The sequence below is a fragment of the Leptosomus discolor genome, chromosome 2 (assembly GCF_034619465.1).
Source record: "Leptosomus discolor isolate bLepDis1 chromosome 2, bLepDis1.hap2, whole genome shotgun sequence".
NCBI lineage: Eukaryota > Metazoa > Chordata > Aves > Leptosomiformes > Leptosomidae > Leptosomus > Leptosomus discolor.
In genome coordinates, this window is record NC_141392.1 from 6,428,524 (window position 1) to 6,455,283 (window position 26,760).

At 38.0% G+C, this 26,760-nt stretch overlaps 1 protein-coding gene across 1 annotated transcript in view; it reads right to left on the reverse strand.

The window, feature by feature from the left end:
* PRKCE (protein kinase C epsilon) overlaps positions 1–26,760 on the reverse strand; it is a 294,148-nt gene that overhangs the window by 77,675 nt on the left and 189,713 nt on the right. Inside the window, exons 7-10 of the mRNA XM_086460568.1 lie at positions 25,260–25,402; positions 24,822–24,918; positions 22,922–23,136; positions 21,414–21,587 (exon numbers count right to left, since the gene is read on the reverse strand). Of these exons, the coding sequence (XP_086316694.1) occupies positions 21,414–21,587; positions 22,922–23,136; positions 24,822–24,918; positions 25,260–25,402 (629 nt within the window). The remainder of the gene's footprint in view (positions 1–21,413; positions 21,588–22,921; positions 23,137–24,821; positions 24,919–25,259; positions 25,403–26,760) is intronic.

The window sequence follows — 26,760 nt, forward strand, 5'->3', positions numbered from 1 at the left end:
GGATACCTTGGCAATATTTATTTTAGGCCTATCAAAAATAGAGCAGTGGTGGAGGGGGACCAAAATGAATGCTCCGGCAGCTTTGGAGGGCTCAGAAGACACTCTCTCCCCTCAGAAGCAGTAATTCAGATGCAGGTGTTGGCTAGAAATTCAAACTCCTCAGTGATCTCCCCAAATATCGCTACTACATGTTACTCTTACATACTCCAAGCAAAAAAAAAAATTAAAAATATTAAGTGAGAGCTTGCCCAGTAAGAAATAGTCCTGATATGAGAAGATAAAGGATACATACATTCTAAAAATAAATGATCTTTGCAGTCTGAAAGCAGCAGCCGAACTCCTGAGAGTCCTTATCCAAGCAAAGTTCATAAAAATCCACTTTAGAGGAGATTGCCAACTATGCACACAGGGTTTTACACTTTGAATGGAGCCTCTTCCAGGACGGACAACAACCACTAATGGAAAAAGGATTACAAACCGAAGCGCAGCTGGACAACTGGCCAGGAAAGTCCCCTGCTCCAGGGAAAACTGTGGAAGCCCCTGGGGCTCCTTTGTCAGACTGTTAGTGATACAGGGATGTGACTGGTACTGCAGGCATCCACTGTCAACAATTACATGTGGGTGACTTTTAAAACACTAACAAAGGGGAAATAAACCAACAACTTTCGGTGTTACTGTGAACAAGTAAAACTCTGACATGGCAACCGCCAAAGCCAAGAAGTTACACAAGCAATTCCCCATTATCAAAATGAAAATGTGACATAACCCCTCAAAATGATAATTCTTGACTGTAATCCAGAAACTTCAAAGACAAAACACACAAGAACTGGAAGTCTGGATATTTACTAAAAAACCCAACACACCCATTCAAGCAGGCTGTTCCTAAATAGCAACAACTTTTGTGTCCTGTACGTTATAGCACATAATAGATTTTACAAGGTTTCTGAATTAATGTGACACCGCCAGATAATGGTGGTGGCTTAATGGCAGCTGTGACATTCGGATTCTTTGAGTCTGGACAATTTGTCAGGTTGTAAAATACACATGCTATTCACCAAGAATGATTGCTCTGGTCCAATATATATGCCATATTTTCCAATAATTCTGATGGTCTGAACACCAGTAAAAATGCTCATACAACACTTTCATTTGGCCACTGTCTTGTGTGTATCCACAAATATTTACAGCTACGTACCATTTCTGTGAAATTATTCAACAGCCAAGGTGTTTCTGATACATGACAGAATTTCTCATAACACTTAACACACAGTAGACTACTCCGGAGGCTAATCCTGCACAAACTGCTTTTGTTATGCTCCCACCAAATGAGTCTGAGTTCTCTATGAATGCTCTGACTACTGTCATGTTCAGATTTGCTTACACTATCAAGGTGAGAGACCTTGAGGCTCTGGCCAGGCTGATCAAGCTGACTCTGCTTTCAACTAACTCCGTGTGTGTTTACGTGTGTGTGCACATATGTGCACAGCGGGTGGAGCAGTCCCCTCTAAGCCCAAGTTTTCCTATATGACCTGTTATTTGAAATTTAAAAAACAAGAAGTATTGAAATGTGACAGATTTAAAACAAAATTGAGTCTGAAGGCACAGGAAAAACCATGCACAAATGAACAAGGGAACTTAGAAACAGCGTTAACGAACAATTCCAAAGGTCAGTAGCTCTTACAAAAATGCCCTTAAAACCCTTTAATCTACCCATAAACACACAGAAAGGATTTGTTAAATGAAAATAAATACCTGTTCCTCCTTTTTTTCTTGCCTTCAGCATTATAATTATAACAACAATAATGGCGAATTTGCAACTGGTTTCCTCAGCACAGGCAAGAATATGTAGGAATGGTTTAATTTTTCCACTATTTTAACAGTCCTTCTTTCAGGGACCACCCCACAAAAGGAAATGGAGAAACCCTTCACAATGTGAAAAGTCAGAAAGTCATTCTGACTGTAGCTGGGTAACCCTTACAGGCATAGATTTTTACAACACACGTACATCCCAAATTGTTTTTAGTTCTATATGAAAACAATGAAATGACAGTTTTCTAAATTACAGATAGAAGAGGATGTAAATAATTTTATGGCACATGTTTGTAATCTGTTGGAACCTGGCTTCATAAGAAAAACCAGAAAGTTTGCAATAACTTCAATTTGACAAATTCAAATTTACTCAACTCCAGTCTTTGGAAGTCTACATTTTTCAGAGAACTATAACGAAACTATTCTTTGGCATTTAATGTTTAATGTCTCCAAATGTATTTCTTGTCAACACTGTATCTCTAGAAGTTTCTTTTTAGAAAATCAGATCCTACCTGTTGCTTGCATGACTTTTCCCCTATGCCACTGTTGGACTGCACAATGTTTTTCTTGCCACATAAGCATGTCTATAAGAAGCCCAAACAAGTTCAGAAGGAATTATATAACATTTTTTGCATTTTTGGGGACTATAATTAAAGCGATAAGATTATGGCAGAGATCCTAGAACAGATTAAGCACAGAATTCTATGATGAATGAAAGTTTGGGTCATTAAAAGTGCAAACCTAGATTTTTTTTCTTTAAACCACAAACAGTTCAACATCTAGGACACAAAATTTTGCACTTAACAAACACCTTTAATGAAGGTCAGCAAGAGTACTGGTGCATACGTTAAGGAAAAAAACCCACCTAAAACCCAACAAAAAATAAACAACACAAAAAATTGCTAGTAGCAAGCCTGACTCAAAACGTCTGTGCTGTATCTAGACTGAAAGTAATTACATGAAATGACATACCTTGTTATAGATCTAAAATTTACAGGAATCATTAGGGAAAAATCTTTTTAAGAACTCCTGACAAAGATAACTTGGATGTACACAGGACTTCATCCATCTCTGAATACAGGTAAATCAACAGTTTCATAGATCTTGAAAGTTGTCTGAAGATAGAGCTCAATATTTACTTTAGCGTACTGAAGTGTTGGAAATAGAAAGCTAAAATACTCTGTGGTTTGAAAACTGGAACAAAAATAAAATCACCTAGCCTCCAGAATGTATAGTGTTGGTTTACAGCAAAAAGAGCCTTTCTGTTGGAAGATAGATATGAACAGCCTACCAATATCATACACTCCTACGTATTTCTCTTCACACAGATACTTTCCCTCTGCATTAAAAATGGGACTGTGTTGTAACACAGAAAAGTAACCACATGGACATCTGTGGTGACCCTCCTCTTACTAGATGATGACCAGCAGGTATCATTTCCATGCATCATCAGTCACAAGCCTTCAACACTGAGCATTCTTCTTCCCCAAGCCAATGAGTTTTGATGGGTTTTTTTTTTGCAGTCCGAAGCATTTTTATGTGGGATTTGAACTGTTCCTCCAGTATTGAGTCATACAGAAATGTTCAAAAGAAAACAGATCTTCTATTAGTATATATTAATGAATTTAAGTAGGAGCCATATTTAAAATCACTGCAGCAGATCCAGCTTTCACCTGTAATGTGAACGTGGTTTTAATCCCAAAGATATATATGAAAATTGAAATCAACTCAAGAAAAAAGCCAAGAGACAGTAAGAAGAAATTAAAAAGGCAAACTTCTTTAACATCTCTAAGATTTTTTAAATTATAGCAGATGTACTAAAGAAATGGTTATGAAAATAATCAACCTGCGCATAGGGGAAGCTGGATGAATACTGAACAATCAGGATAAAAATATATTCTAGCAAAAGCGTGTGTGCTTTGGGTGCATGAATATACAAACATATTCCTGCAAATGTTTTATACACATGGTTTGGCCAGAAAAACAGTGAGAGACTAACCTGTTTCTGTCTCCTGAAACATACTGTCCTGCATCCTCATGTTTTGGTTTAGAACAGGAAGCACAAACTGCTTCAAAAAGCAGTTAAAAGTGTGTAAAAATACTCAGTCAGTTGTGTTTCAAGACATACAAGAAAACACCTTGTGATACACAATCAAAATAGCAATGGCAGACTCACTTGTACATGGCTTTCATGTCATTTTGTCTGCTCGACTTTCCTATTTTATCTATTTCATCCCACAAACTCCCATTCCAGTGGGTAAGGCAGAAAGTAAACGTAGCCAGCAAGTTAAGACTTGTATTTGTCTGTCTGAGCCAGGTCTTGTTCAAACACAGGATGTCAAGATTGCAGACTGGAAACCAGCAGCCATGAGCTTGGCAGTGATGCTAAGCAGAGCAGCAGTCAGGGAGTGGGGCTGATCCTGCCTAGAGAGCTCGCAGTCCTGTGAGAAGGTAGTGACAGGCAGTCACAGGGGGTATTCGAGAAAGTTCAGACAGAATTGCCTGAAGAAAGGAGAATACACAAGGACAGGCAAGTTCCTGAAAGATCGATGTGTCTGGAGAGGGCCAAGACCAGTGGACATTATTATACAAATGCTCTGCAATCTCTAGCTCTTCTCCAAATGAAGTTCTGCACTTGATATACAGAAATCTACCAGCCAATTTTTTTTTTCTGTGCTTTAAAAATCCACATTCAGATATTTTACATTCCATTTGGGATCAACCATTATAAGTCTTCTACTGCATAGGTAACATACTGTCTAATCCACATAACCTAATACTGTGCAGAAGTGAAATAATTACTTCTAAAGATGGACATGGAAAATTATGGTGCGTCACCTTAAGAGTATAATTAATTTATGTATAACAACAACTACCACTGAGGCTTCATTAACTATAAACACTAGATCAACAAACAAAACTAAAAAAAAAGAAATATCTCCAAACCCCAGAAACAAAACAGCAATTGCACATGCTGCTCACACAGTTGCAGTGCCAAAAACTGAATTTCTAAGAGATGACAAAATGACACATCTCATCTGCAATACATGCTTCTTTCTGGTCATGGCAAAAAAGAAGGCAGCTAATGTTTCTGACCCTTCTGAAGTCACTGGGAATATAACCATTATCTTCAAAAGGATCAAAACTGACCCACAAATCTTGTTTTCCATTCTCATGAGCAACTTAATAGCAATCATGAGAATAAAGGCTTTAGGATCACGTCTAAGGTGATTACAGCCACAAAACACCAATGTGAAAAAACTGCAGTTCAAACTTTCTTATTACTCTTTTAAGAAGAAAATCCATCGCTGTCTGGATAGGCAGGGCTACATGGGATTTCACAGCTGGCTTGCTGGCCCAGCAGTGAACTGCTACAGAGGAGAGAGCCAGAGCCGCTTTCCCACTTGTTGCCTCGCAGGCACCAGCGAGTGTCAGGCAGGTCCAAGCTGCTCCTTGACACACACATTATTTTTTGCAACCTCAGTTTTCAGCTCTACCAGCAAACTGATCCAACTCATCCACGCAGGGGCTCACTGGAACACATGCAATGGGAAGATTAGGTAGCCCGGGCAAGAAGGAGCAGAGGGGGAGACGTCGTCATGCACCGTCTCAGATCCGTGTGCCCACTACTATGAAACAGCACTACTAACTGGTCAATGTTCACACGGCCTGGAATAACACACCAGTGTTTTATACAAACAGGTTTTGTACAAACAGATCCAAACTGTTTATTTTCCATTTTTCACCCCTCAATAGTTAATTTCACGTTTTCGGCTTCATTGAATTCAAGGTGGTCATTATTAAACAAAACCCAATTCCTGGACCCCACACAAATTGGGAATTATTCTGAAAAAAGTTTTCAATGACCTATATCTGGCTGTCAGATATGGACTGAGTAGATTCTCTGTATTCTTTCCATAATCATTCTCATCGGATGACAGACTGCAGCTGTAAAATGTTATAAAACATTTCTAAAATCTACACAGTATCTTGCTTTCATCACTACAAGCCTGATCAAAAGCAAAATAACTGTTAGGAGTTCTGGATCAAATCACAATTCCAGTTACAACTTTTGTAGCTTCGCTTAATCGTTCCATGCAAACAGTGATAATGTAAGAACGTGAACTTTATTTTTTAAGACATGGCTTTAAAAACAGAGCTTTCAGAACCCTTTTCTCAATATCAAGGCTGACTACAAAGAACATATAATGATTAAAACATGCAAAAATAAGTACAGCTTTTAATAAGCAGTAAGTAAAATGAAGACATGCAGTTGTGTTGCTTACCTGTCAAAAATCCCATCCCATGTGTGTAATACCAGCAAGTTTTAAAGCAGGTTCAACAGCTTTTTGTATTAAGAAAATAAACAGAAACGGCCAGTGTCTTGGTGACATTGGAAGCAACAGCTATGAAAATGTCAATGGTATTTAGGAACAGCGGGGTGATGGAAGCTTCAGAATAGTTTGAGAAGATATGGAAAATTCCTTTCAGGAATTTTTTTTTCACTATACATGCAAAGTTAAGGCAGAATGCCTTTCCCTAAATAACGCATGAATAATGCACTCTCTTTAGATAATGCAAACAGCATTGCAACTAAGAATTTTAAAAGATCATCCATAATAGGTATTTATTGCATTTCTAAAAAAAATTAGTATCTGTGATTGCTGACACATACTATATCTCTCTCCTTTCTTGTAGACAGACATATTTAAGTTTGAGCTTTCATAAAAAAAAGCTATCTTTCCTTTAATTATAAATCAACTGATTCCACTCTGTGTTTCAGAGAGAAGCAAGATGGTATTTATTTTTCTAATTTCAATTATATTAGGCTTTAAAATTCAAGCTATTCTGTCCCTGAAGTGGCAAAGCTTTCCAGATTATTGAAGAATCCAATATACAAACAGCTTCTTGTTCACAGTTATCAGTATCTTGAAAACGAGAATTGGTGATTTGTGTACTTCAAAACTTATGTCAAAGGTTCACATAATTATTTTAAAAATAAATAATAAAAAAATGCAGTAACTTCCAATGCATTTATTTTATTTTTCTTTTACAGCAGCTGTGTTGTTCTGTGAAACAAAGCAAGGAGAGGGCAAAGTTTTTATCCTTCTTAATTCAGGCCACACTCAGGCCACAAGAATTGAACTGACAGACCAACACAGCAAGCCAGTAAAGCAGAACGATGAAATCTGTGTCCGATAACTAACACGAATTAGGAAAAAATCTCATATTTCAGGAGAAAAAGTACATCAGTGGGATATATTTCTGGCTTTGTAAGATTACAAAATGTTGAACCCATAGTTTATATTCGCCCCAGTGGTTTCACATTGCATTTCTACAACTATTCCTGGACTAAAACATGTTCAGGGAATATAACATGACGTAACCTTGGCCCAGTGCAATATTTCATTCTAAGAAAAAGTATATTAATCATTAAAAAATGTTCTCTGGAATTAGGAACAAAAGAGCAGCGGTAACAATTTGCACGAACTTAGCCTTTGTGATTCAGCAAGTACATCAGCAGTGATTTGAAGCTTCCCATTGGGTACTTTGTGGTTGTGCTAACCCAGCATTTCAAAGGAAACTTCAGTTGTACTGACACAATTTCCCATGTCTTCAGTTCCATAGGAGCGAAAGGTCTTTTTGAAATTTTCCCCTACTTTCACCTCGAGGCTTCATGAGACTCCTTTGAAGTTTATAACCTAAGGTTTCTATGGGACAGCAATTTACATAATTCAAGGGAGAGCTTTAAGGAAAGATCATAAATTGCTACTTGTTAAATTAACAGACATCTACCCTTCCAGGGAAAAAGAAGGAAAAGGAAAAGTAATTAAAAACCTCAGAATTTTTCATTAACAGATTATCATTTTTTTAACCTTCTAAGCATTCTACTTAGAACCTCAGATAATTTTATTTGTAGTCTGTTTATCTTTCTGAGACCATCAGTAATTTGACAAAGGCAGTAACTTGCAAGCAAAACCTGTGGGTAGGACCAAAAAAATGATACAATTCTTCGCTGTATCATGATAAGATCTGGGAACCTTTTTTCATAGTTTAGATTTCTTTATTCAAATATAACACAGCAAATTCAGTTTGCCAAGACACAATGTTCTCTCTGCTGTCTGCTACTTGAATAATGTAATTTAGCATTTGCTTCACGAATATTTTCAAAAAGAACCCATAAACTCACATGTCCTCTAACCTCTTCAAGCAGTAGCTTCCGCATTTTCTCTAAGAATGTAAACAACTTTAAAAACAACATACTAGTAATGGATAAAACATTACTTTTCTCTGGACGACGCCAGTAAATAAACCTCCTCTCTGTGAATGCTATTTGCAGACTGATGTTAGCTGTGCAATCAGAAAATGGTTAACGAATTTTAATTAAGTCTGTATTGTGTATCAAATCCTGAACTTGGTGATATTTTAGGTTCTAGGGAGCTGCCTGTGGCTTCTTAGACCCAAATCATCAGTCTAAATCCAGTTAAAAAGCAGAGTGAAACAATACTCAGATATTAGGTTACACATGTGGCTGAGATTACATGTTAGCCTAAGGGACATTTGAACCACTTCGAGTGTTTTATATAATAATACCACATTGAACTGCACTGTGGAAAGCAGTTAATCTCTGCGGGCATATCACCCAGCAACAATTCTTCCCTAACTTTTCCCACAGATTCATGGCAAATTTCCAAAAGTTCAGAGGTTTGGTGAGTTTAAGCCTCCTTAAATTCAGATTCCTATCTAAAACTCCCTCATTTCTGATCCAGAAATCTCATTAGATATGATCTTCCTGTTTCTCATTATGCCAGAGCAGCTCTGCAAGCTTCCTTTCCTATACTGCTGCAATACAGCAGCTGCCATTAAAGGACACGCTCTTGAACGCGGCAAGCGCGAAGGGGATGTTTATATATGCAATGCACAAAGCAAACATATGGCCCAAGCCTGTATGACTGAGACCTCAGCAACATGACCACCAAGTTTCTCACACCCAAATGCAACCCAAGAGGACTTTCCAGGAGTTAACCATGTCACAGAGCTATACAGAATTTTAAACCCCTGAAGATGGCCCTTTTTCTTGCCCAAACCTTATTTCTTTTTTACTCTTTTGATTGCCTAAAAATACAAGTGCAATTTCTTGGATGTCCAAAGCAGCTAATTAACTTCTCTTTTAGAACTTGTTCTCCTACTGCATGGGTCCCTAAATGAATCCATGGATTATATTCATCAATACATCCAACACAGCTATTCTAATTTCTGAAAGAGTTTTCTATATCCTATCTTTAAGAAATGATCAGATAAATGTGTAAAAAGTGGCTGAATTAAGTTTAAAATAACCTTTATTTCATTTCTACTTCAGAAATGCAACAAAGGCACACTGCAGACAAAAATCTGAAAGAGGATGGCATCACTCTTTGGCATGCTTCTTGATTAAGTCTAATGCATTATGCATGATTCCCTTTTGGCTCTGGCATGACATTGCCAGCTGTGGGTCACTGCTTATGTTCCTGATGGGAAAGCACAAGATACTGTAACACTTACCTCTTTCTTTCAGCACCTTAGCTCTCAGTCATGGAAAATGTAACCTGAGAATTGATTATGTACTATTTACCTGCATTACAGCATGGAGTATTTTTTATATCTAACATACACAAAGCATACATTACGGGAACGTATATCAAAACACCTGTAGGGAATAATGGTTTCTTCCATCTGAGAACCTCAGTAGGCTTAGTTGTTATTTCCAGGTGATCAGATACATTATTTCACTACTGTAGAAGATGGTGGAGAAATAGTGCAGCTACATCAGTTTGGAGATTTTCAATGGCATAGACACTACTTTCAGAAATATCGTTAAAAATAAATGCTATAAGTATTTATACTGCACTATAGGGTTGTCTGGTTGCAGATATGGTGTTATGAGGATTTCTCCACTCCAGCGTGGACAGCAGAACACAATGCTCTCCCACATTTACATTTCTAAACAGTTTCTCATTTCTAACACTTCCCACAAACAATAGTATGTGCAAAGAGGCCACGGCACCATTGCATGCAAACCCGCCACCTTTGGCTCAGGAAATGCCCAAGTCCACCTCCTCATATTAGGATAGTATTCTGCAAAAAAGACATGATAAGCTTTCCCCTGCACCTACATCCTTTCTGGGCATCTGCTTTGGCACTGCTGGAGACATGATACTGGGCCAAACAAGCCATAGGCTGTTCTAACATCAGCAAGCCTTATGCAGTCCTTCATGGGATCGGAGCCTGGTTTTGCCTTTTCTTTGGCCTCGTTATATAAATTAGCTTACCAAAAGAGGGTGAAAGGAATCTAGCAAGGGGTTAAAAATTCACATTTCAAGAGAAAAATTACATGAGCACACAGAATTAATGAAAACCGATAAATATATGCAAAATCCTTAGTCTACATACAACTTCTCTGTTCAACATGTTTCCATAACCCTTCCTGAAAATGAAGCTCTTTATAAATATCCATTGAGCTGTTCAAGCACCTCACACTGATTTTTTTTGTTCAATATGATAAACGTGAGTTACCTGAGCCGGGCTTTTTCAATACCTATTGAAAGTTACTATTCATCCACCTCTCTTCCCTGTCTGGATTTCTGCAGTTCTATAAATGCAACAGTGACCTTTAAAAGCATTAATTGTATCTACTTTATTTTCCACACTTTCCTGTTTCCAGAACATGATTAATTTTTGGCAAAGCATATGCTTCACACAGCTGAAAACCCTGGCAATTCACAAGTATAAATTAGTCAGACAACAGGAAACACTGTCCAAAATTCTGCCATCATTTAAGCCATCCAAACCCTCTGAAATCATTAAAGCAGCACAGAAGAAAATAGTGTGTTTTATCTTCAGGGCATAGTTTTTTCTACAATTCAGGAAGCAGTTTTATTGGGGGAGAATTTTGTGTGACTATTTTAATATTGGGTTTCTGAAGACAGAAAAGAGACAACAAGTACCACCATAGACTTTCCAAGAAACCACTTATCAATTGGAGTATTTGAATTTACTTATCCTATGTGATTCTGCAAAGCTTCTTGGAAAAACTTCTGTATAGAAGCTAATGAAATAGATCCCTTTCATCCTTCTATCAGCTGAATGGAAAGTTCAGTACCTAAAAGGACAATTTTTCTTCTTGTGTATTTGGCAAGGTATACACACTCTGAAAGGAGGAGTTATAACTGGGTCTTTCTTGGATTTATGAAGGGTAAGATGGGGTGGCCTCTCTAGGTCACAACTTAAAAACTAGTCTACGGAAATGTGCAGACTCACTACTAGCTAGTGTTATTCCATACACAACTAAAGTAGCTAAAAGTTTGTAAGTTAACCTTCAGAGTGCCTTCCATGAGCACTCAGATCCCGTACAATGTACGACCTTTAAAAGAAGAAAGATTTTTTTTTTTTTCCAGCACAGCTACTGCTATTATTTAGTGTCATTGGGTGATTTTTATTTTTAAGAGTCACACCATTACAACAAAACCTCATTAATCCTTAGGGGACCTAGTGGTGTGATCGCAACAAAGCTAACCTTACACACAGAGAGTCACTGTGCATGGGAAAGAGACTTACACTGTGTGATGCAGGAAAAGATTAGTGCACCCAGTGCGGGAAAAGTACAATATTTGTGCTACACTGTGTAGGAAGAGAAAGACTGAGCAAATTAAGCAGAGGATTTCCCTTTGAGAAATAATTTAAAACACTGTTTTACACTAGTTTTATAACATAATAGACATGCTAGCGGAATATATTCTGAGATCACAATATAAAGAATTCATGCTTCAGTAATAATCAGAATCTACTTACTATGAATAGGAACGTTAAAAAAAACAACCTCACAGCCCTTTCGCTCTTTTCAGTCTCATTTGAAGTTGACTATGCACATTTTTAGACATGGAAAGCAGAGAATGGAAAAAGAAAGTGTTTCACAGTAGTTCACAGCCATTTGCTGGAAGACGAAATAGCAGAGTCCAAAACCTAACGTTCGCTGTCACGATCTCCCAATTGCCAAACGCTCCGTGCATTCCTATGAACTGCTGTATTTACAGGCACAGCCAGGACTCGGAAGGAGCCTTTATTATTCATGTTTCTTTAGTTTTGAAGAATCACTTCTTAAGGACCGACCAGTTTACTAGAAGAGACCAGAGAGCACTAATGATGAGATACACAGTTTACCTGTGCATGTTTTATAGAACTAGGTTTACTGTTTCTTACTATCAGTGGAAGTTGCACATATTGTTTATACAGCACTTCAGCCCTGGCGTAGAGACACGGTGGACTCACAGGCTCACAAGTGACACACCACTCGTTCCCCTCCAGAGAGTCACTTCTCTTAACTGCGAAGTTGACATTATAGATGACCTTCCTTTTAATCTTTCTTAAGGAGACGGAACAATGCACTGACTACTTCTCAGCTTACAGAACGGCCTTGGGCTCACCTTACGCCGGATCACAAAGAAGCCCTCTACATGCTTCCCCACACACAAGCATGAGACTAAAGGCTGGGCATCAATACTCTTAGCCCACAGTAATTAGGCAAGACTAAAAACGCTGGTGCCTTCAAAAAAGTATGTGTTTCTGCTAAAAGTACTCACCCACAAGTGAGATAAAATGGCATAAATTGGATTCCTTTAAGTCTTCTCACACACCCATTAATGGTGTAAGTGATCTGATGGTGTGGTTTTGAGAAGAGAAAAAACGTAATTTAAGTTACGCCCTACTCAAGTTTGGCCCGCCTCACACACGGCATATGGTGCAGAAGACATGTTATGCCAAAGCTAAAATTACTCTGCGTACATGCTAAAAAAAGTGACGAAAATTTTACTAAAGACACAAAACCAAATGTTTTGTAAACTCCACTTCTTTCCCATGGTGAAATTCTCTCTCGTGTACAATTACCATTTACTAAGCTTACTGCTGTTACCTAAAAAAATAAAAAAAGTATTACAGTGCCCAAATGAATTCTGAAGAGAACCACTTCCTGCATTTAGAAAAGAAGCGGCAGAAAAATAAAATTTTATATGCAGTTTCCTTTTTCCTGACTCTTCCTTTGGGGTGCGTTAGTGGTTTAATTGTAAGAGCAACAGCTAACAAACACAGTATTAAATGTTTTCCCACAATCACTCGGGTAAAACAGCCTTTCTTTAAACAGTGTTTAAAACAGGTAACTAGCATAAACGAGCACCCTGACAGCTACCCATGTGAGCATGACATTTCCACTTATTCTAAAGATATTTTTACAAATTCATTTTTATATTGAACCCTTTAGAGGCAAATTGTGAACAGTGCTTTATGGCTATAGAAGACAAAAAAAAGCACAAAGGGTGCTAGGACAAAGGACCAGTGGGTTCATGTAGGTCATGCACTCAAGTCTCCTCTGTCCAAATGGGGGATCCCATACCAGCTGTGAGGATGGTCTCAAGACCTAGGTGCAGAAGGAGGACAGAAAGAAGGGTGGTCACAGCTCATGGCTGCAAGGTGACAGATCCTGCTAAGAAACCAGTCAGGCACACTTCTTCCAAGGTAGATTACCCTTATTCTTCCCACTCCTCTTTCCCAAGACAAAACCAAACTAAAAGCCACAATCCCGCCTTAACCTGTAGGATTTCATTTAAAGCAGCATTGCTCAGTTATCCTGCTGGATGAGGAACAGTAGGCCATTCCCACAGAAGTTGTGAGATTAAGAATGCCAGATAAGGAACCAATCAGCACGATGTTAACGCAGCCATAACACAAAGCTTATACAGAGATTTTGTGGAACCAGCGAGTGATGGGCCTTCTCCAGTTCTGTTCAAAGTCTGCTACCCCCTTTGCCTTGTTTGGATGACAATATCCCTGTCTCCTCTCATCTTTGCTAAAACATGGTGTACAAGACAGACCGACTTGCCAGGAAAATTACTGGCAAAGCATCTGGTAGATACTCTGAAAATTCCTCCCCTCAAACATGCCTCAACTGGAGAAACACATTTTTCCCAAGAAGAAAAGTGTGCAGTATGTAGTTCCAGCTACTCCGTCCAAGAGATACGAAAACAGTACCTAAAAGGCCCTTAGCTCTAGCTGTTATCCTAAAAACCTCCTGTCTGCACATGATCGCATCAGGATTAAAATCTTGAAGCTGAATTTTACACTTGGCTACACTAAGATGTTTCTAACACAGTGAACTACTGGCATAGTTGACTCTCAAACCCTAATAATGCAGACCTGAGGACCAAGGTAAATAAAATCAGTACAAACTCCAGCTTGCCCTCACCTATTTCATGACAGCAGTTGCAGCGAATCCTGGCCACAGATGCTGACTCGGGACTATCCCCGGGGTTGTTGAGGCCTCAGTTGGTTACAGCAAAGCAATCCATGGAGCTGCAGCTGCAGCACTCGCTTGTATACATGCAAACTAGGAACAAGCCCTAGCTTTGAGAGGGTGTGAAAGAGTCCTGTTCAGTTTGGGTGCTACATCACAAAATAAAAGTCTTTACTGTCTGAAAGAGAAGCATTTAGAATCTTCTGATTGATGCTGGAGGAGTAATTTCTCCTACGGGCCCTTGATGAGCCTGGCTGCACTGATAGCCTGACTTGAAGTTTAACACTAAAAGGACTAGTGTGAACAATGAATCTTCAGTGAGCTAACCAGGCTTTAATAATCCTTCAAGAGCAGCTAGCAATAACTGAGCGGCATAATAGCAAGTTTCCCAAAACCGGGTCATCATGCTGGAAACAGGGGCTTGTGTGTGTGACAGACAATGATTACAGTATTTAATCATCAGCTTCACCGTTCCAGCTATTCTTGACTACAGTGTCTACTTTTAGACAATACAATGATCACGGTCAATGCATTCAGACTGTGTAGCAGTCAACAGGAAATCTAAATTTAACATGCACAGTACCCAAATTTCTGAAAAACCTTATTCTGCCAGAATTTCATGTATTTACATGACTTCTTGACCGTATGATATATGAAACATCACCAGGTATGACTCTAACTTCTAGTGCTTCAAGAAATATCCCAAAGAATGAGTCAATATCAGTTAACTTAAATTTCTTATGATATGAACTGCCTGTAGAAACCAGCTGGGAGTTAAAAAATAGCTACTATTGCACATATTCTGTGTATATGCATATATAATAATACAGTTAACTAAAAAAATTTAAGTTTGAATATAAATACGTATAAATATTTATAAAAAGGTACTGTAATAGAAACAGTATAAATAACATTGCTCTGCGCTTTCCTACCATTTTATTCTACCTTTTTACCATAGCTAACACTTACCATTAAGAAATGTTTGTCAATAATTTTATATTTAAATTGCATTAAAATATTTTAGCACTGAAGTAGCTAAAAATACAGTGGCTAACTTAGTCTTTTGTCTCACACGTGTACAAATCATTGAAGCAGGGATAACAGTGAACAGAATTGGGCCCTAAAAAGTTCTAATTTGACAGTAATCAGTAATAAAAGCCAATGTAAACTTGTGTTAAACTGATTACACCCATATAGCAATATCTGCATAATGGCTTTAGCTGCTTAGCAACAAAAGTACGAGAATACCAGATAAAATGGATTATAAGCTCTGATTAGTCCCAGATGAATGTAACAGTGGCCAGTCAGTTAGGTTAATTTGCACTGTATATCATAAATGACACTCCTCTGAGCTATTATTGCAGAAGTCATTTACTTTTTTTGTACAAACACATGTAAGAGAAGTAAGACTTGATTTCACATTACCAAAGACAGTTTTGATCACATACTACAGTGATTCTTCTTAAATTAACTTCGAAAACATGACTTAAAGACATCATAAGCACATGATTCTCTTTTCTTTTCATAGAACCATAGAATAGCTTGGGTCGGCAGACACCTTTAAAGGCCATCTAGTCCAACCCCCCTGCAGTGAGCAGGGACATCTTTAGCTGGATCAGGTTGCTCAGAGCCCCGTCCAACCTGACCTTGAATGTTTCCAGGGATGGGGCATCTACCACCTCTCTGGGCAGCCTGTGCACGTGTTTCACCACCCGCATTGTAAAAAATGTCTTCCTTATATTTAGTCCAAATGTTTAGTCGAATGTTTCAAGCCATTATCCCTTGTCCTATCGCAACAGGTCCTGCTAAAAAGTCTGTCCCCACCTTTCTAGGCCCCCTTTAAGTACGGGAAGGCCGCTATAAGGTCCCCCTAGAGCCTTCTCCAGGCTGAACAACCCCAACTCTCTCAGCCTTTCTTCATAGGAGAGGTGCTCCAGCCCCCTGATCATTTCTGTGGCCCTCCTCTGGACTCACTCCAACAGGCCCATGTCTGTCTTTTGCGGGTTTACGTTTTCTTACACAAATAAAAGAAGTCACTTTAAAAATGGCACTCCATCTTACACCTTCTGCAACGTTGCACTTCAGTGTACTGATCCTCGTACACTATGATAATATTGTGCTACTGGATTTCCAAACCCTCCTTGGACATGTTTTAATACAAGCCATGAACAGAAGAACTCATTACTCTTCGTTTTTACAGAGGGGTCTAATGCAGAAAGAGGTTCAGAGATTTTCCAAAAGCACAAAGGAACATTATGACAGCTGAAACAGAAATAAAATCTCCTAAATCTTAGCATTACAAACATCAGCCTTCTAGCATTACACAGAGTGTGCTAGATACAGTGCCAACATGCAGAGAGGAACAGCACCTGAATCACAGTACTCACAACCTAGGATAAACTGATAGTAAGCCACTAGGTAGAACATAACAGTTAGGGGATCAACATAGTTGTAACATAGTCACTACAGCCTATTCCTAGATGTCCTTCAGTTCTGCCACTGTCTTGTGGCTTCTCTCTACCTTACAACACCAGAACACAGGAAAGAAGTGAATGGCTTTGCAGGTCAGCTATAATAATATGCTGCTTTTAACACGGAGATAATTGTGAGGAAAAAAAAGCTTTTATGGGTGGAATAAATCTAACTATTTACCTGGAGTAACTGTCTTTAATAACTTCCTCTATCCTTTATTTAATCACTTGTTTTCTCTATTAGAAATAGCTATAATGCTGACAGGGTCTTTTACAAATTATACAATTTTATCATTCAACAGGAACACGCTCTGTACTAACAGCCCTCCCTACTATGTCTGTGTACAAAGCAATTTTGTTGAATATAGTACTCTGAAAAGAGCAGGACAGCGCCATTTTCAAATTTTCTAATTTCATGATGTTGGATATAGAAAGCAAATGGTAGATATTAAAAGCAGTAGATCTAGTCTTCTAAATTTGTAATGGATTATCGTAATGAAGCTTTCGCTGTCTTAATTTAAAAAACATTTTATTTCTAAAGTATTTATTAGGATAATTAATTATAAATTATAGGGTGTGCACATGTATGTGTATGCATCTCATAGGGTAGAGGTCTAGAAAATTTTAAGTACTGTGAAGAAGGCTGGCAGGGGTGTAGGAGGAATAAAGTGAAGCTAGTTACACCTTTATTTTGTAGAATCTCAACTTTCCGTTAAAAAAGACTTTAATTTTCACAGTTCTGAAACTTCAAACTGTGAATAAAGTATCATAGATATGATGTCTTCAGAGACAACAGCTCTAGAAACACTTAAACCTCCTTTCCCAGCCACCTGACTGAAGCATTACCAGTAAAACCTAATGTTGATACTGTTCCATAATTGCTCACTGAAGCATGGTATCAGGTTGGAGTGAAGAGCACACTGGAGAGGGGAATTGGGCAGCATCAGCGTTACTGTCAGGTAAGATACTTGTTACTGAAAACACAAGGAACCAGCACACAGAAGATGGCAAAGAGAAGACAGAAGGAAGAGTGAAAAAAGAATGTAAACAGTGGTAGTCCTGAACACCCCACCGACATTTTCTCAATAAAGGACACAATGAAGTCCTGAATAAATCAAAGATGGTGATAAGCAAAGGCCAGTTATTACAAAAATGCTGTACCCTGTATGCTAGGCCTTGGGCAAGTTTTGCTATGGGAGTGCCAAATACAGAATGCAGTATTCTTCATGTATATCCCAGCTGACAGACCACATGCAAAACAGAACCCAAACCTCCAAATGCATTGATAGATGCACTGACCATCTTCTATCAAAAAAAGAAGGGAAATGCTGCCATAGTATAGGAGTGTTGAAAAATACTACCCCATTGAGACATGGTTTTTACAAGATAAGCTACACTAAAATATCTGAGCTCCTTCCACATAAAATCACACATCAGCTGAGGTCCTGCCTGCAGATTTTACACTCTTTCCAATGTGTAGGACTGGGCTGCTGAGTTCATACCTCAGCCTACTACAGACAAAAACATCATACAGCAGCTTCACACACTCTATCTCAAGCTTTGGAACAGAACACTTGACTCCCAGGTCACCACAGAAGACTGCAAAACAATTCCTGAAGTACAATATCTGAATATATACAATTTTAATACAGAATGTCCATTTTTTTGGGTGACTCATTTTTTGACGGGCTTAAAGCAACCTGGTTTGATCAAAGTTAGTTTTTGGATTAAGTAGAAATGAGAAATACCAGTTCCAAGAATATTACTTTAAAATAAGGAAGTTAGATGGGACTTCTAAAAGTAAATTCAGATATGTAGGGCTAACAACACAGTAGTGTATAAGGTATGCTCTTATTAGCCCTTATTTGGCATGATTTCTGAATTCCAAGATCATGTTGAGTATGATCCCTTACTTGTGATAATAATATTACTTAGTAAATGATACTAATGAAAAGTCTGCTCCCTGTTAAAAAAAAAATTAAGCACACTTACTGTAAAAAGCACATTAGGCAACTTTTCTGCAGTGTCTTCATGTTGTTACTGAAGGAAAACACTGCGATATATAGTCAAACTCATACATTTGCATTTTTGTGGAAGAGGAACAAAGCAAGTAATCTTGTTACATAAAGTCAACCTCCGAGTGCTTTGACAATGAATACTGAGTCAATCTTCCCATTAAGTCAGGGTGTATACGACAAATGTGCTCTACTTGAAACGCAAAATTTAATTCCAGCAGGATCACTTCAGGGACCAGTTCTGCAAAGTACAGCAGCCATGGCACAGCCCACAGTCGCAGCGTAAGTAGCTACACACTACTGTTAAATACATTTTAAACTCTATTGTACAATAGCCTTTGTCTCAGTAAAGCTATTTTAACCACAGACCATGTTTGTTCGAGCAAGTTTTTCTACCTGTTTTTCTACTGAACATGAGCAAACCATTCAGTGACTAATTTACTTGGTACATTTTCATTTGTTGTCATTCATAAATAATTTATAGTTTTAGCAGACATATTGCTTTCGCTTTCATATATGTTTTGTTTCTTTTTAAAGAATTCTTTGCAAATTGTTCATTAGGCCACGCTCAAAAAAAAATCCTTCAATTTTTCCACTGTGGACTTTTAATTTTATTGGGGATCAGTAAGTGCAGTGTTGGTGGTTTGACAGAGTAACTAGACTGTGACTTGTAACTACAAATCACTTAACTATCAGTTCCTCTGCGTTCAAGCAAAGCCACAAAGTATAGTTTCTCTCTGGTTAAGAGATCTGGGAATATAGAAGGTGGCGAGAAGAATTTCTGAATATCTTACTTTGATGAACGGCTTTGGAGAGCAGGGAGGAAGGCAGAAAGCATGATACAGAAGGGGAGAGAACAGATGAGGAATACAAAAGGAAATAAATCTCCAGGAAACCAGAGGAGTAGCAGCAGAACCTTCTGTCATAATTCACTTAATGCAAAATTAATCTTTACTGATGTTCTGCCACATGGTTCACATCAGGCTGCTGATGCATTTTTCACACTTCAGGCAGTGCGGTCTGACTTCGTCCTGAAGGTCCCTCTCTGCTCACTCCAGTGAGTTTATCCCTCACTCCAGTACAATCTTTTTATCACTTTCTTCACCTGAAATAATACGCTCAATTCTAGTTATAGATTTTAAAAATAGTACTTTAAAACACGTAAAGAGTATGTGCACACCTATACTCAAATGCAATGAAAGTCTGAACACATGAAACATCCTCCGTAGACATAAACTGTATACACACCTTCCTGGGCCACTTCTTTGTCTGAACTTCAAAGCACATAAAATGCTAATGCATTGTCACTATTTTAAGAACTGTGCAAACATATTAAACATTTGTATTTGCGTATTTGAACACACTATAATCTTGATCCTACTAGCCATTTGGCTATTGCTTTCCCACTGCCCTATTTATCTGTCCTGACAACTTTGCTGCTACATCTTTTAGTCACAACTTTTCCGTAATTCTACACACATAATTATTGCAATTGCTTATTTGTACCATACATAGTTTTGACTAGAATATGTGAATATGTAGGTATTTACACATGCATACACATACACTCATACACACCATTAGCAACTGTTAATTTTGTTCAATATGCTAACTTAATTATTAATTAATCTGCCAACTTTACCCTTAAATTGACTCAAATACTCAAATGTAGTGTCTTAACTGAAAGGAAAACCCAGGAGTTTGAAGGAAGTTGACTACTTTTCAAGTGTTTTATTTAAAACATACATATATACTAACACCTAAACTTATTCCCTACAGGTCAAAAACTCATCCTGTTGAAATGAATGGCATATTTAGTTCAAGAGACAAAAGTTCAAATCTTGGTGCTTTGAAATAGTAACCATTTTATCAGGCACTTCAAAAATAAAGGATGCCTCTGTAAACGCAATTATATATGATTGGTATTCTATCTGCAGGATGGATTCACCTTGTGGTTTTTTTTTTTTTGTCCTTAAAGCTTTCTGGATAATCAGGTAAAAAACTGGCAGCTCAGCTGAATGACAAGAGAGACATAAGAGACTAAAAATGAAACCCAGAAATATTCTGTGAACATAATTGGTTTGAAGCACTTAGACTGACCGGATTCAGAAATCCTACAGACTCAGCTACACTGTCCACACATTCACTTACATTTCAGCAGCAAATCCGAAACACGTGCTATGAAGAGGAATTCTGTATGAGAAATTACCAACAAGGAACATGCCATGGGCACAGGCTGTCATTATCATCTCTCTCTGCCATTCCTTCTCACTGTTCAAGCACATGGGCAGCATTAGCACTGTAGAACCTTATTTGACAAGCAGTATTCTCTATTTCCTTCCTTTTTTGAACATTCTCTATACTACGCAGCACAAGAAAACTGGAAAGATGAGCGTTCTGCCATCAGCTCATTTCTGGGAAGGTCACTTCAGAATTTTTGCTCCGAATATGTTAAACGTTAAAAACATTTGTACTTAATGCAACAAATGATACACCCTATTAACGTACAGGAGAAACCCAGAAAATGGCACCTCAATATTTTTTTGTGCGTTTTATGCATGTGAGGCTTTTTTGTTTGTTTTTTAACTCATTTACTGCCATCTCCTGGTACTTCCAAGGTAATAGTATTTATGCTATTTAACAGCAGCCAGTACTCCTGTTCAATACTACTGAAATGCCAAAAACTCCTCAGAAATATTTTCAAAATACTTCTGTACTTTTTACATTGCTGTCTTTTATTCTAGAAATAGCAAATATTGTTCCTTGGGCACAAACTGATAAAAGGTTCACATAGCTTACCTTTGTCTGGAAGCAGCAGTAAAGTTGTGTTAGGTATGGATGTTTCCGTGCTAACGCCAGAATTCTCTTTTCTGTCATTGTACAGTCTACATCATCATCTTGAAGTATGACATCTTTCTTCAAGACTTTCACTGCGTATACTTCATCTTTTCCTTTTAGCTCAGCTAACATTACCTAACAAACAGAAATCCAATTTACATATGAACAACAGATACGATAAAGGCAGGGTTGCATATGAGTTTGCACTGGAAATACAAAGACAGTTATATACTTGCCTGATTGAGGTTGTATGTTTACCAAATTAAAAGTAAAGTAATGTAATTTTAGAAAAATATACATCTGGTATTCTTTAAATTTTAAACAGATGGTATCTATTTTGTTCATTAGTTAAGAACTCACAAGATAAAGAGTTTTTATCCCCTCATTCAAATATCTTAATGAGTGCCTATTAGTGACGTCTCAAAAACTAAAAAAGGAAGGAAGTTGATATAGAACAGAAATTTATTTATTTTCCACTTTTATCTCACAATTTTGGTAGTGAGATTTGTGTGTGACGAACTTAGTATATGATACCACGTACCATTCCGGCTGCTTTAAAGTTGTTGATTTTAACTACCACTATTGTTTAAGGTTCAAGCCCTACATACTCTGTTTAAGGTCAGTTCTGGCTTGGAGCCAGGGTAATCTTCAGAGAAAGGATTAGAAAACAGCGAGACAAAAGAACTGCTTCAGCCCTGTTCCCCTGCATCTGCAGTTCCCGTATACCAAGGAAGGAAGAGTGTACTTGTGAAACAGATCCACATTTCAGTCCTGCTCTTTGATTCCATAGTGCACAGCACTGTGAAAAGAAAATCTACAAACCCTGTAAATAGAGAAACGCCCCTTCCACCCTCATCAATTCCCTACTGTGGGGAGGTATCTGGTAGCTTTCGTATCTTTGCATATGTGGTATTTTGGGCAGCTATTTAAGCCTCTTGCACTCATCGTATCTGAGTGGAAATGCTTGAGTTCTCCGTCCTCCAGCACTGAACATACCCACTGAGGAAAAAAAAGCACACAAACTGTTCCATGAAATAAGTAAACTTGAATTGGGTATTTTCTAGAAAGGGAATGAACTCAGAACTCCACAGCATTATTCCTGGACTGATTTTTTGTGCTTGACCACAAGTAATTATCTTGTTGGACAGCATGTATGTAACTGTGTGTATGTCTTCATTACCCATATCTTGAAATAGTGCAACGTTGACTTTTGTTTCAAAAGGTTTGACTCTACTTAACAAAGCCAGCTAAACCATAGAAAAAGCCAGCTGATCAGGAGGCTGATATTCCTGATCTGTGGGGTAAAAGCTGCTTTTACTCAATGGGTGAAAGGAAACCCCTACAGTAGAAACACTTTCCGAATGTCACTCTGAACACTTGCAAAGCAGTACAGCCAAAAAAAAGCCTGCACACCAGTAAAGAACAAAAACAAGACAAAGAAACAAATAAAAAAAAAAGCAGCTACCCACCTTGCCAAAGCTGCCTTTCCCTAATACTTTGATGAAGTTGAACTCTTCAAGGCCTATTCGCTTGGTCTGGGCCTGTTTGACCTCTCCATTTTCACCATTCTCCCCAGGTTTGTTAAGCTGGTTGTCTGTTGACGTTGTAGCTGTTGCTCTGTGTTCCTCTCCCCGATTGTCAAATGATAACGCTTTCCTAATGTTGTTTTCCAGCTCTTTGATTTCTGTGGAGATGTGACAAAAAAGTGTCCGTTTTAACTAACCATCAGAAAAAAAACAGCCTGTGTAAGTTTATATCAGTTTTGGGAAGCGACATTCATCATCCTTGACCGCTGTGTAGAGCATTCTGTGGTTATGAATACATCTTCAGCAAACTGCTTCTCCTCCTTACAGTAATCAGGCAAAAACCTGCTCTAACAGGAAGGGCGGACTTTTAAAATGAACCTAAGAGAATGACATATCCAAAACTTGAAAGGTAATTCAGAATAGTACCCAAATAGCCGTTTCAGTGATTTTGGGTGTTTCTGTACTACAGAGAAGTACTTTGGTTTGAATACCCCTATCTTCCTACGGCACTTACTCATCTTCCTGCTTAAGTATTTGAGAGTTGTATCTCCAAAAGTTCAAAGGACAGTTGGGTGCCCCAGTCCTTGAAGTAACCATGAATGGAGCACCTTAGTCAGCTCCAGCTGTTGTCAGACACCTGCCAATAAAGTATTTGACCACTTCCTAGTGCCGCTTCTGACGGCAATTGTGTAGATCTGCTAAATGGCTCTGAAGGTTTCTCCATGCTAAACACAGTGAGTCCTGGTGACTAACAGACCTCGGGGTCTGCCTCAGGCTCTTGCATAGTGCTTCCGCCTGATGGCCTTGGAAGCAACAACTTCGCCTGACAGCTACAAAAGTGAAATTTAAGAGAGAATTTAGACAAATCTGTTGTTCTTATTTTAAGCATAATATCAGGTATTCAAAAAATATTACTTAACCAAACTATCTGTGAAACCAAAAGGCTGATGAGTTTAAATCAGTTCTGGGCTCAGAGTTTTACAGTACTTATTACCATGGAGCTTTGGAATTGTCTTCCCTAAAAATAAGGCTGAGAAATTTCTCAACTGTAAACAATTTTCAAAGAATTTGACACAAAGCATCCATCTTCCTATGTCTTGGTGTAAAGATTTTTCATTCCTCCATTCACACACATGATGGTACATAAGGTACTCAAAGACTTCTGATTTTCAAAACAACAATCAGATCAGATTCAAAACACGCTGCTGATATACACGTTCTGTCAATCAGGCTGTTCGGCTCAATGAAATCAGATCATATCAGTGAAGATTAAAATATTTGTCTCCAAATCCATGTATGAAAAAAATCACTGAAAGGAAACACGGTTTTATGAAGCCTCTAGAGACCACACAGTCGTGGGTAGCACAGCCTAACTGGATGGAAGTTTTTGTTACCACAAATGTCCAACATGGAATTGCAAGGAGGCAATTTTATTTCAAAAACTTATTATTAACAGGTAGAGGCTTTTCGGATAAATAATGGCGCTCTTGAGTTCTGTGGTACTATTTAAAATGTTCTCACTCTTACAATAGAATATATAACTTCCTTACATAAAGGTATTTGGTTAGGCAAGGACTCATCTAGCAAACTTAATAGTTTAAGATGACTGTTCTACAATTTTCCCTTTAAAAGTCACTTAATCTCACAGATGTGAACAAAATGAGAAACAGGCCTTTAAAAAAAGGTTTTGCAGCTCATAATTTTAAGTCTTTCATTTTCTGGTGGTAACTACCTCGCTGATTCAGTTCTACAGAGGCTGGGGCTGATAGCTTTTTTATTCCTCATAAAGAAGGAAAATATATGACCATATGTATTAGTTAGGAAATAAAGAGAGATATTTGACCTTGATCACATGGAGAAGTTGGTGCTGACTTTGATCTATCTTCTTCTGATGATGTGCTTCCAGGAACTGGTTGCTGAGTCTCTGCACCTGCAATTAGCTAAGAACAATTCCAAAAGGGGTACTCAGCTAAGAGATCCTCCCGTGCCAAAAGGAAATTTAATTTAACAACATTAATTCACAAGTAGAGGTATGAAGTCTCCCAGAGACTCTATACAGACTCCAGGTTTGCAAAACCGTAGTAGGTCAAAATAAATTTCATGCCAAAATTCAGAATAGATGATTTGCACTTATAAATCAAACACTAAAGTGTTAGTTCTGTACTGACTTAAAAAAAATTCTTGTGCAAGTCAAGCGAGTGGGATTAAACCCCAACTAGTAAAGTTACAATACAGCCATAAGTATCTTATTTTTTTATGTGACACTATATAGTAAAATTACCTTTTTCCTCCTCTGCCCACTATTAGTGATCTTATCTGGAGTGACTCCAAGATCTGCAAGAACTTTAGCTATGCCTCTAGCATCCACTCCACAGTTTGGTGCCACATTTGTTTCACAGCGTCGATGTACATTCATCTTGCAAACTGCAATGAAATATAAAGTAATAAAGTAAATTAAATACTACCTTGGCATGCATTTGTCTTTCTTAAATCAGACCTTATTGGACCTGCTAATAACTTTTTCAAATAAGTATAATTTCTGTAGAAAAATACTTAGCTGGATTTCCAGTGACACATCAATGCTAATATAAAATTAACAACCTGGTTATCATTCTTCTGCTACGATAATGCAGAACAGTGTTTTCACACAGTACCCAGAACAGACACAGGAAGAAATGAAAATATCTAATGATCCTGTAAATCTTAAATAGAACCTGAATTAGAAGAAAAGTCCTTCAGAGCTTAGATTTTAGCAGTCCACTTCCACTCTCATACTGAGAGCACATCATTAGTTCCTCTTGTATTATTGCTTATTACTGATTATACTCAAGTAGATTAACTCCTAATGTAGGCAGGCAGTTTTAATAAAAGTCTTCGGCACTGTTAGACACCCTGTGTAGAATGGCAATCCATTTATTAAACTCTTTCTCTTAAATACCATCTCCTGCAACTAGTATACTAGTAAGAGGAAAAAAGATTACGCTGCTTCTAGGCTACGGGGTAGCGAGGAGAACACAGCTCCATTAAAAAGAGCATAGCATGCTTCTGTAAGGAGCAAGTGACATTTTTTTGTCTTAGACTTCACTGCCCTCTTGTGGAGCAAGGCATGAAGAAAGCAAAACTGCAAGTGTAGTTAAATACTAGATTAATATTCAATTGCTCGAATTCCTCACTGCATTACTTTTCAGAGAAGCAGCATATTAAAAAATATGTATTTATAAAGCTGCATTTCTTTTTATTGTTCATCAACGATGCTTTCACTGTGTAAGTCCTAAAGAAACAAATCACATTTGCCTCTGGCACTCTACACAGGCTCTGCAGCAGTAGCCATGTGCTTCAGAAAGCGGGTGCCTTTCCTTTTCAAGTACGCTTCAGCTCCCAAGAACGGCAAAAAGATATTGCTACGCATGGGCTTTTCAGTGAGTGTATATTCAGTGACAAGTAAAATGTTTGACCTCGGATCCATAACAGTGGACACTGAGGAACTGAACTGCTTGGATACAGCAAGCAGGAAAATTCTGTACAGTCCAACTTCATCAACATATGTTGTAAGCAGCAGCACAGGAATAAGCAGTGAAAAAACCAGAAGAATAAACCTCTGAATACACTTTTCATGGTGTTAACCACACTGGGCAAGCAAGTGTATCTCTGAAGAAGGGAACGTTGTTCAGCACTTGTGAAAAGAGAAAACAGAGCACAGAGAAAATGACATTTCCAGCTCAGGTGGATTCTAGATTTCATGCAAATCATACCGCATTTTTATAGGCACTAATTCTATGAAG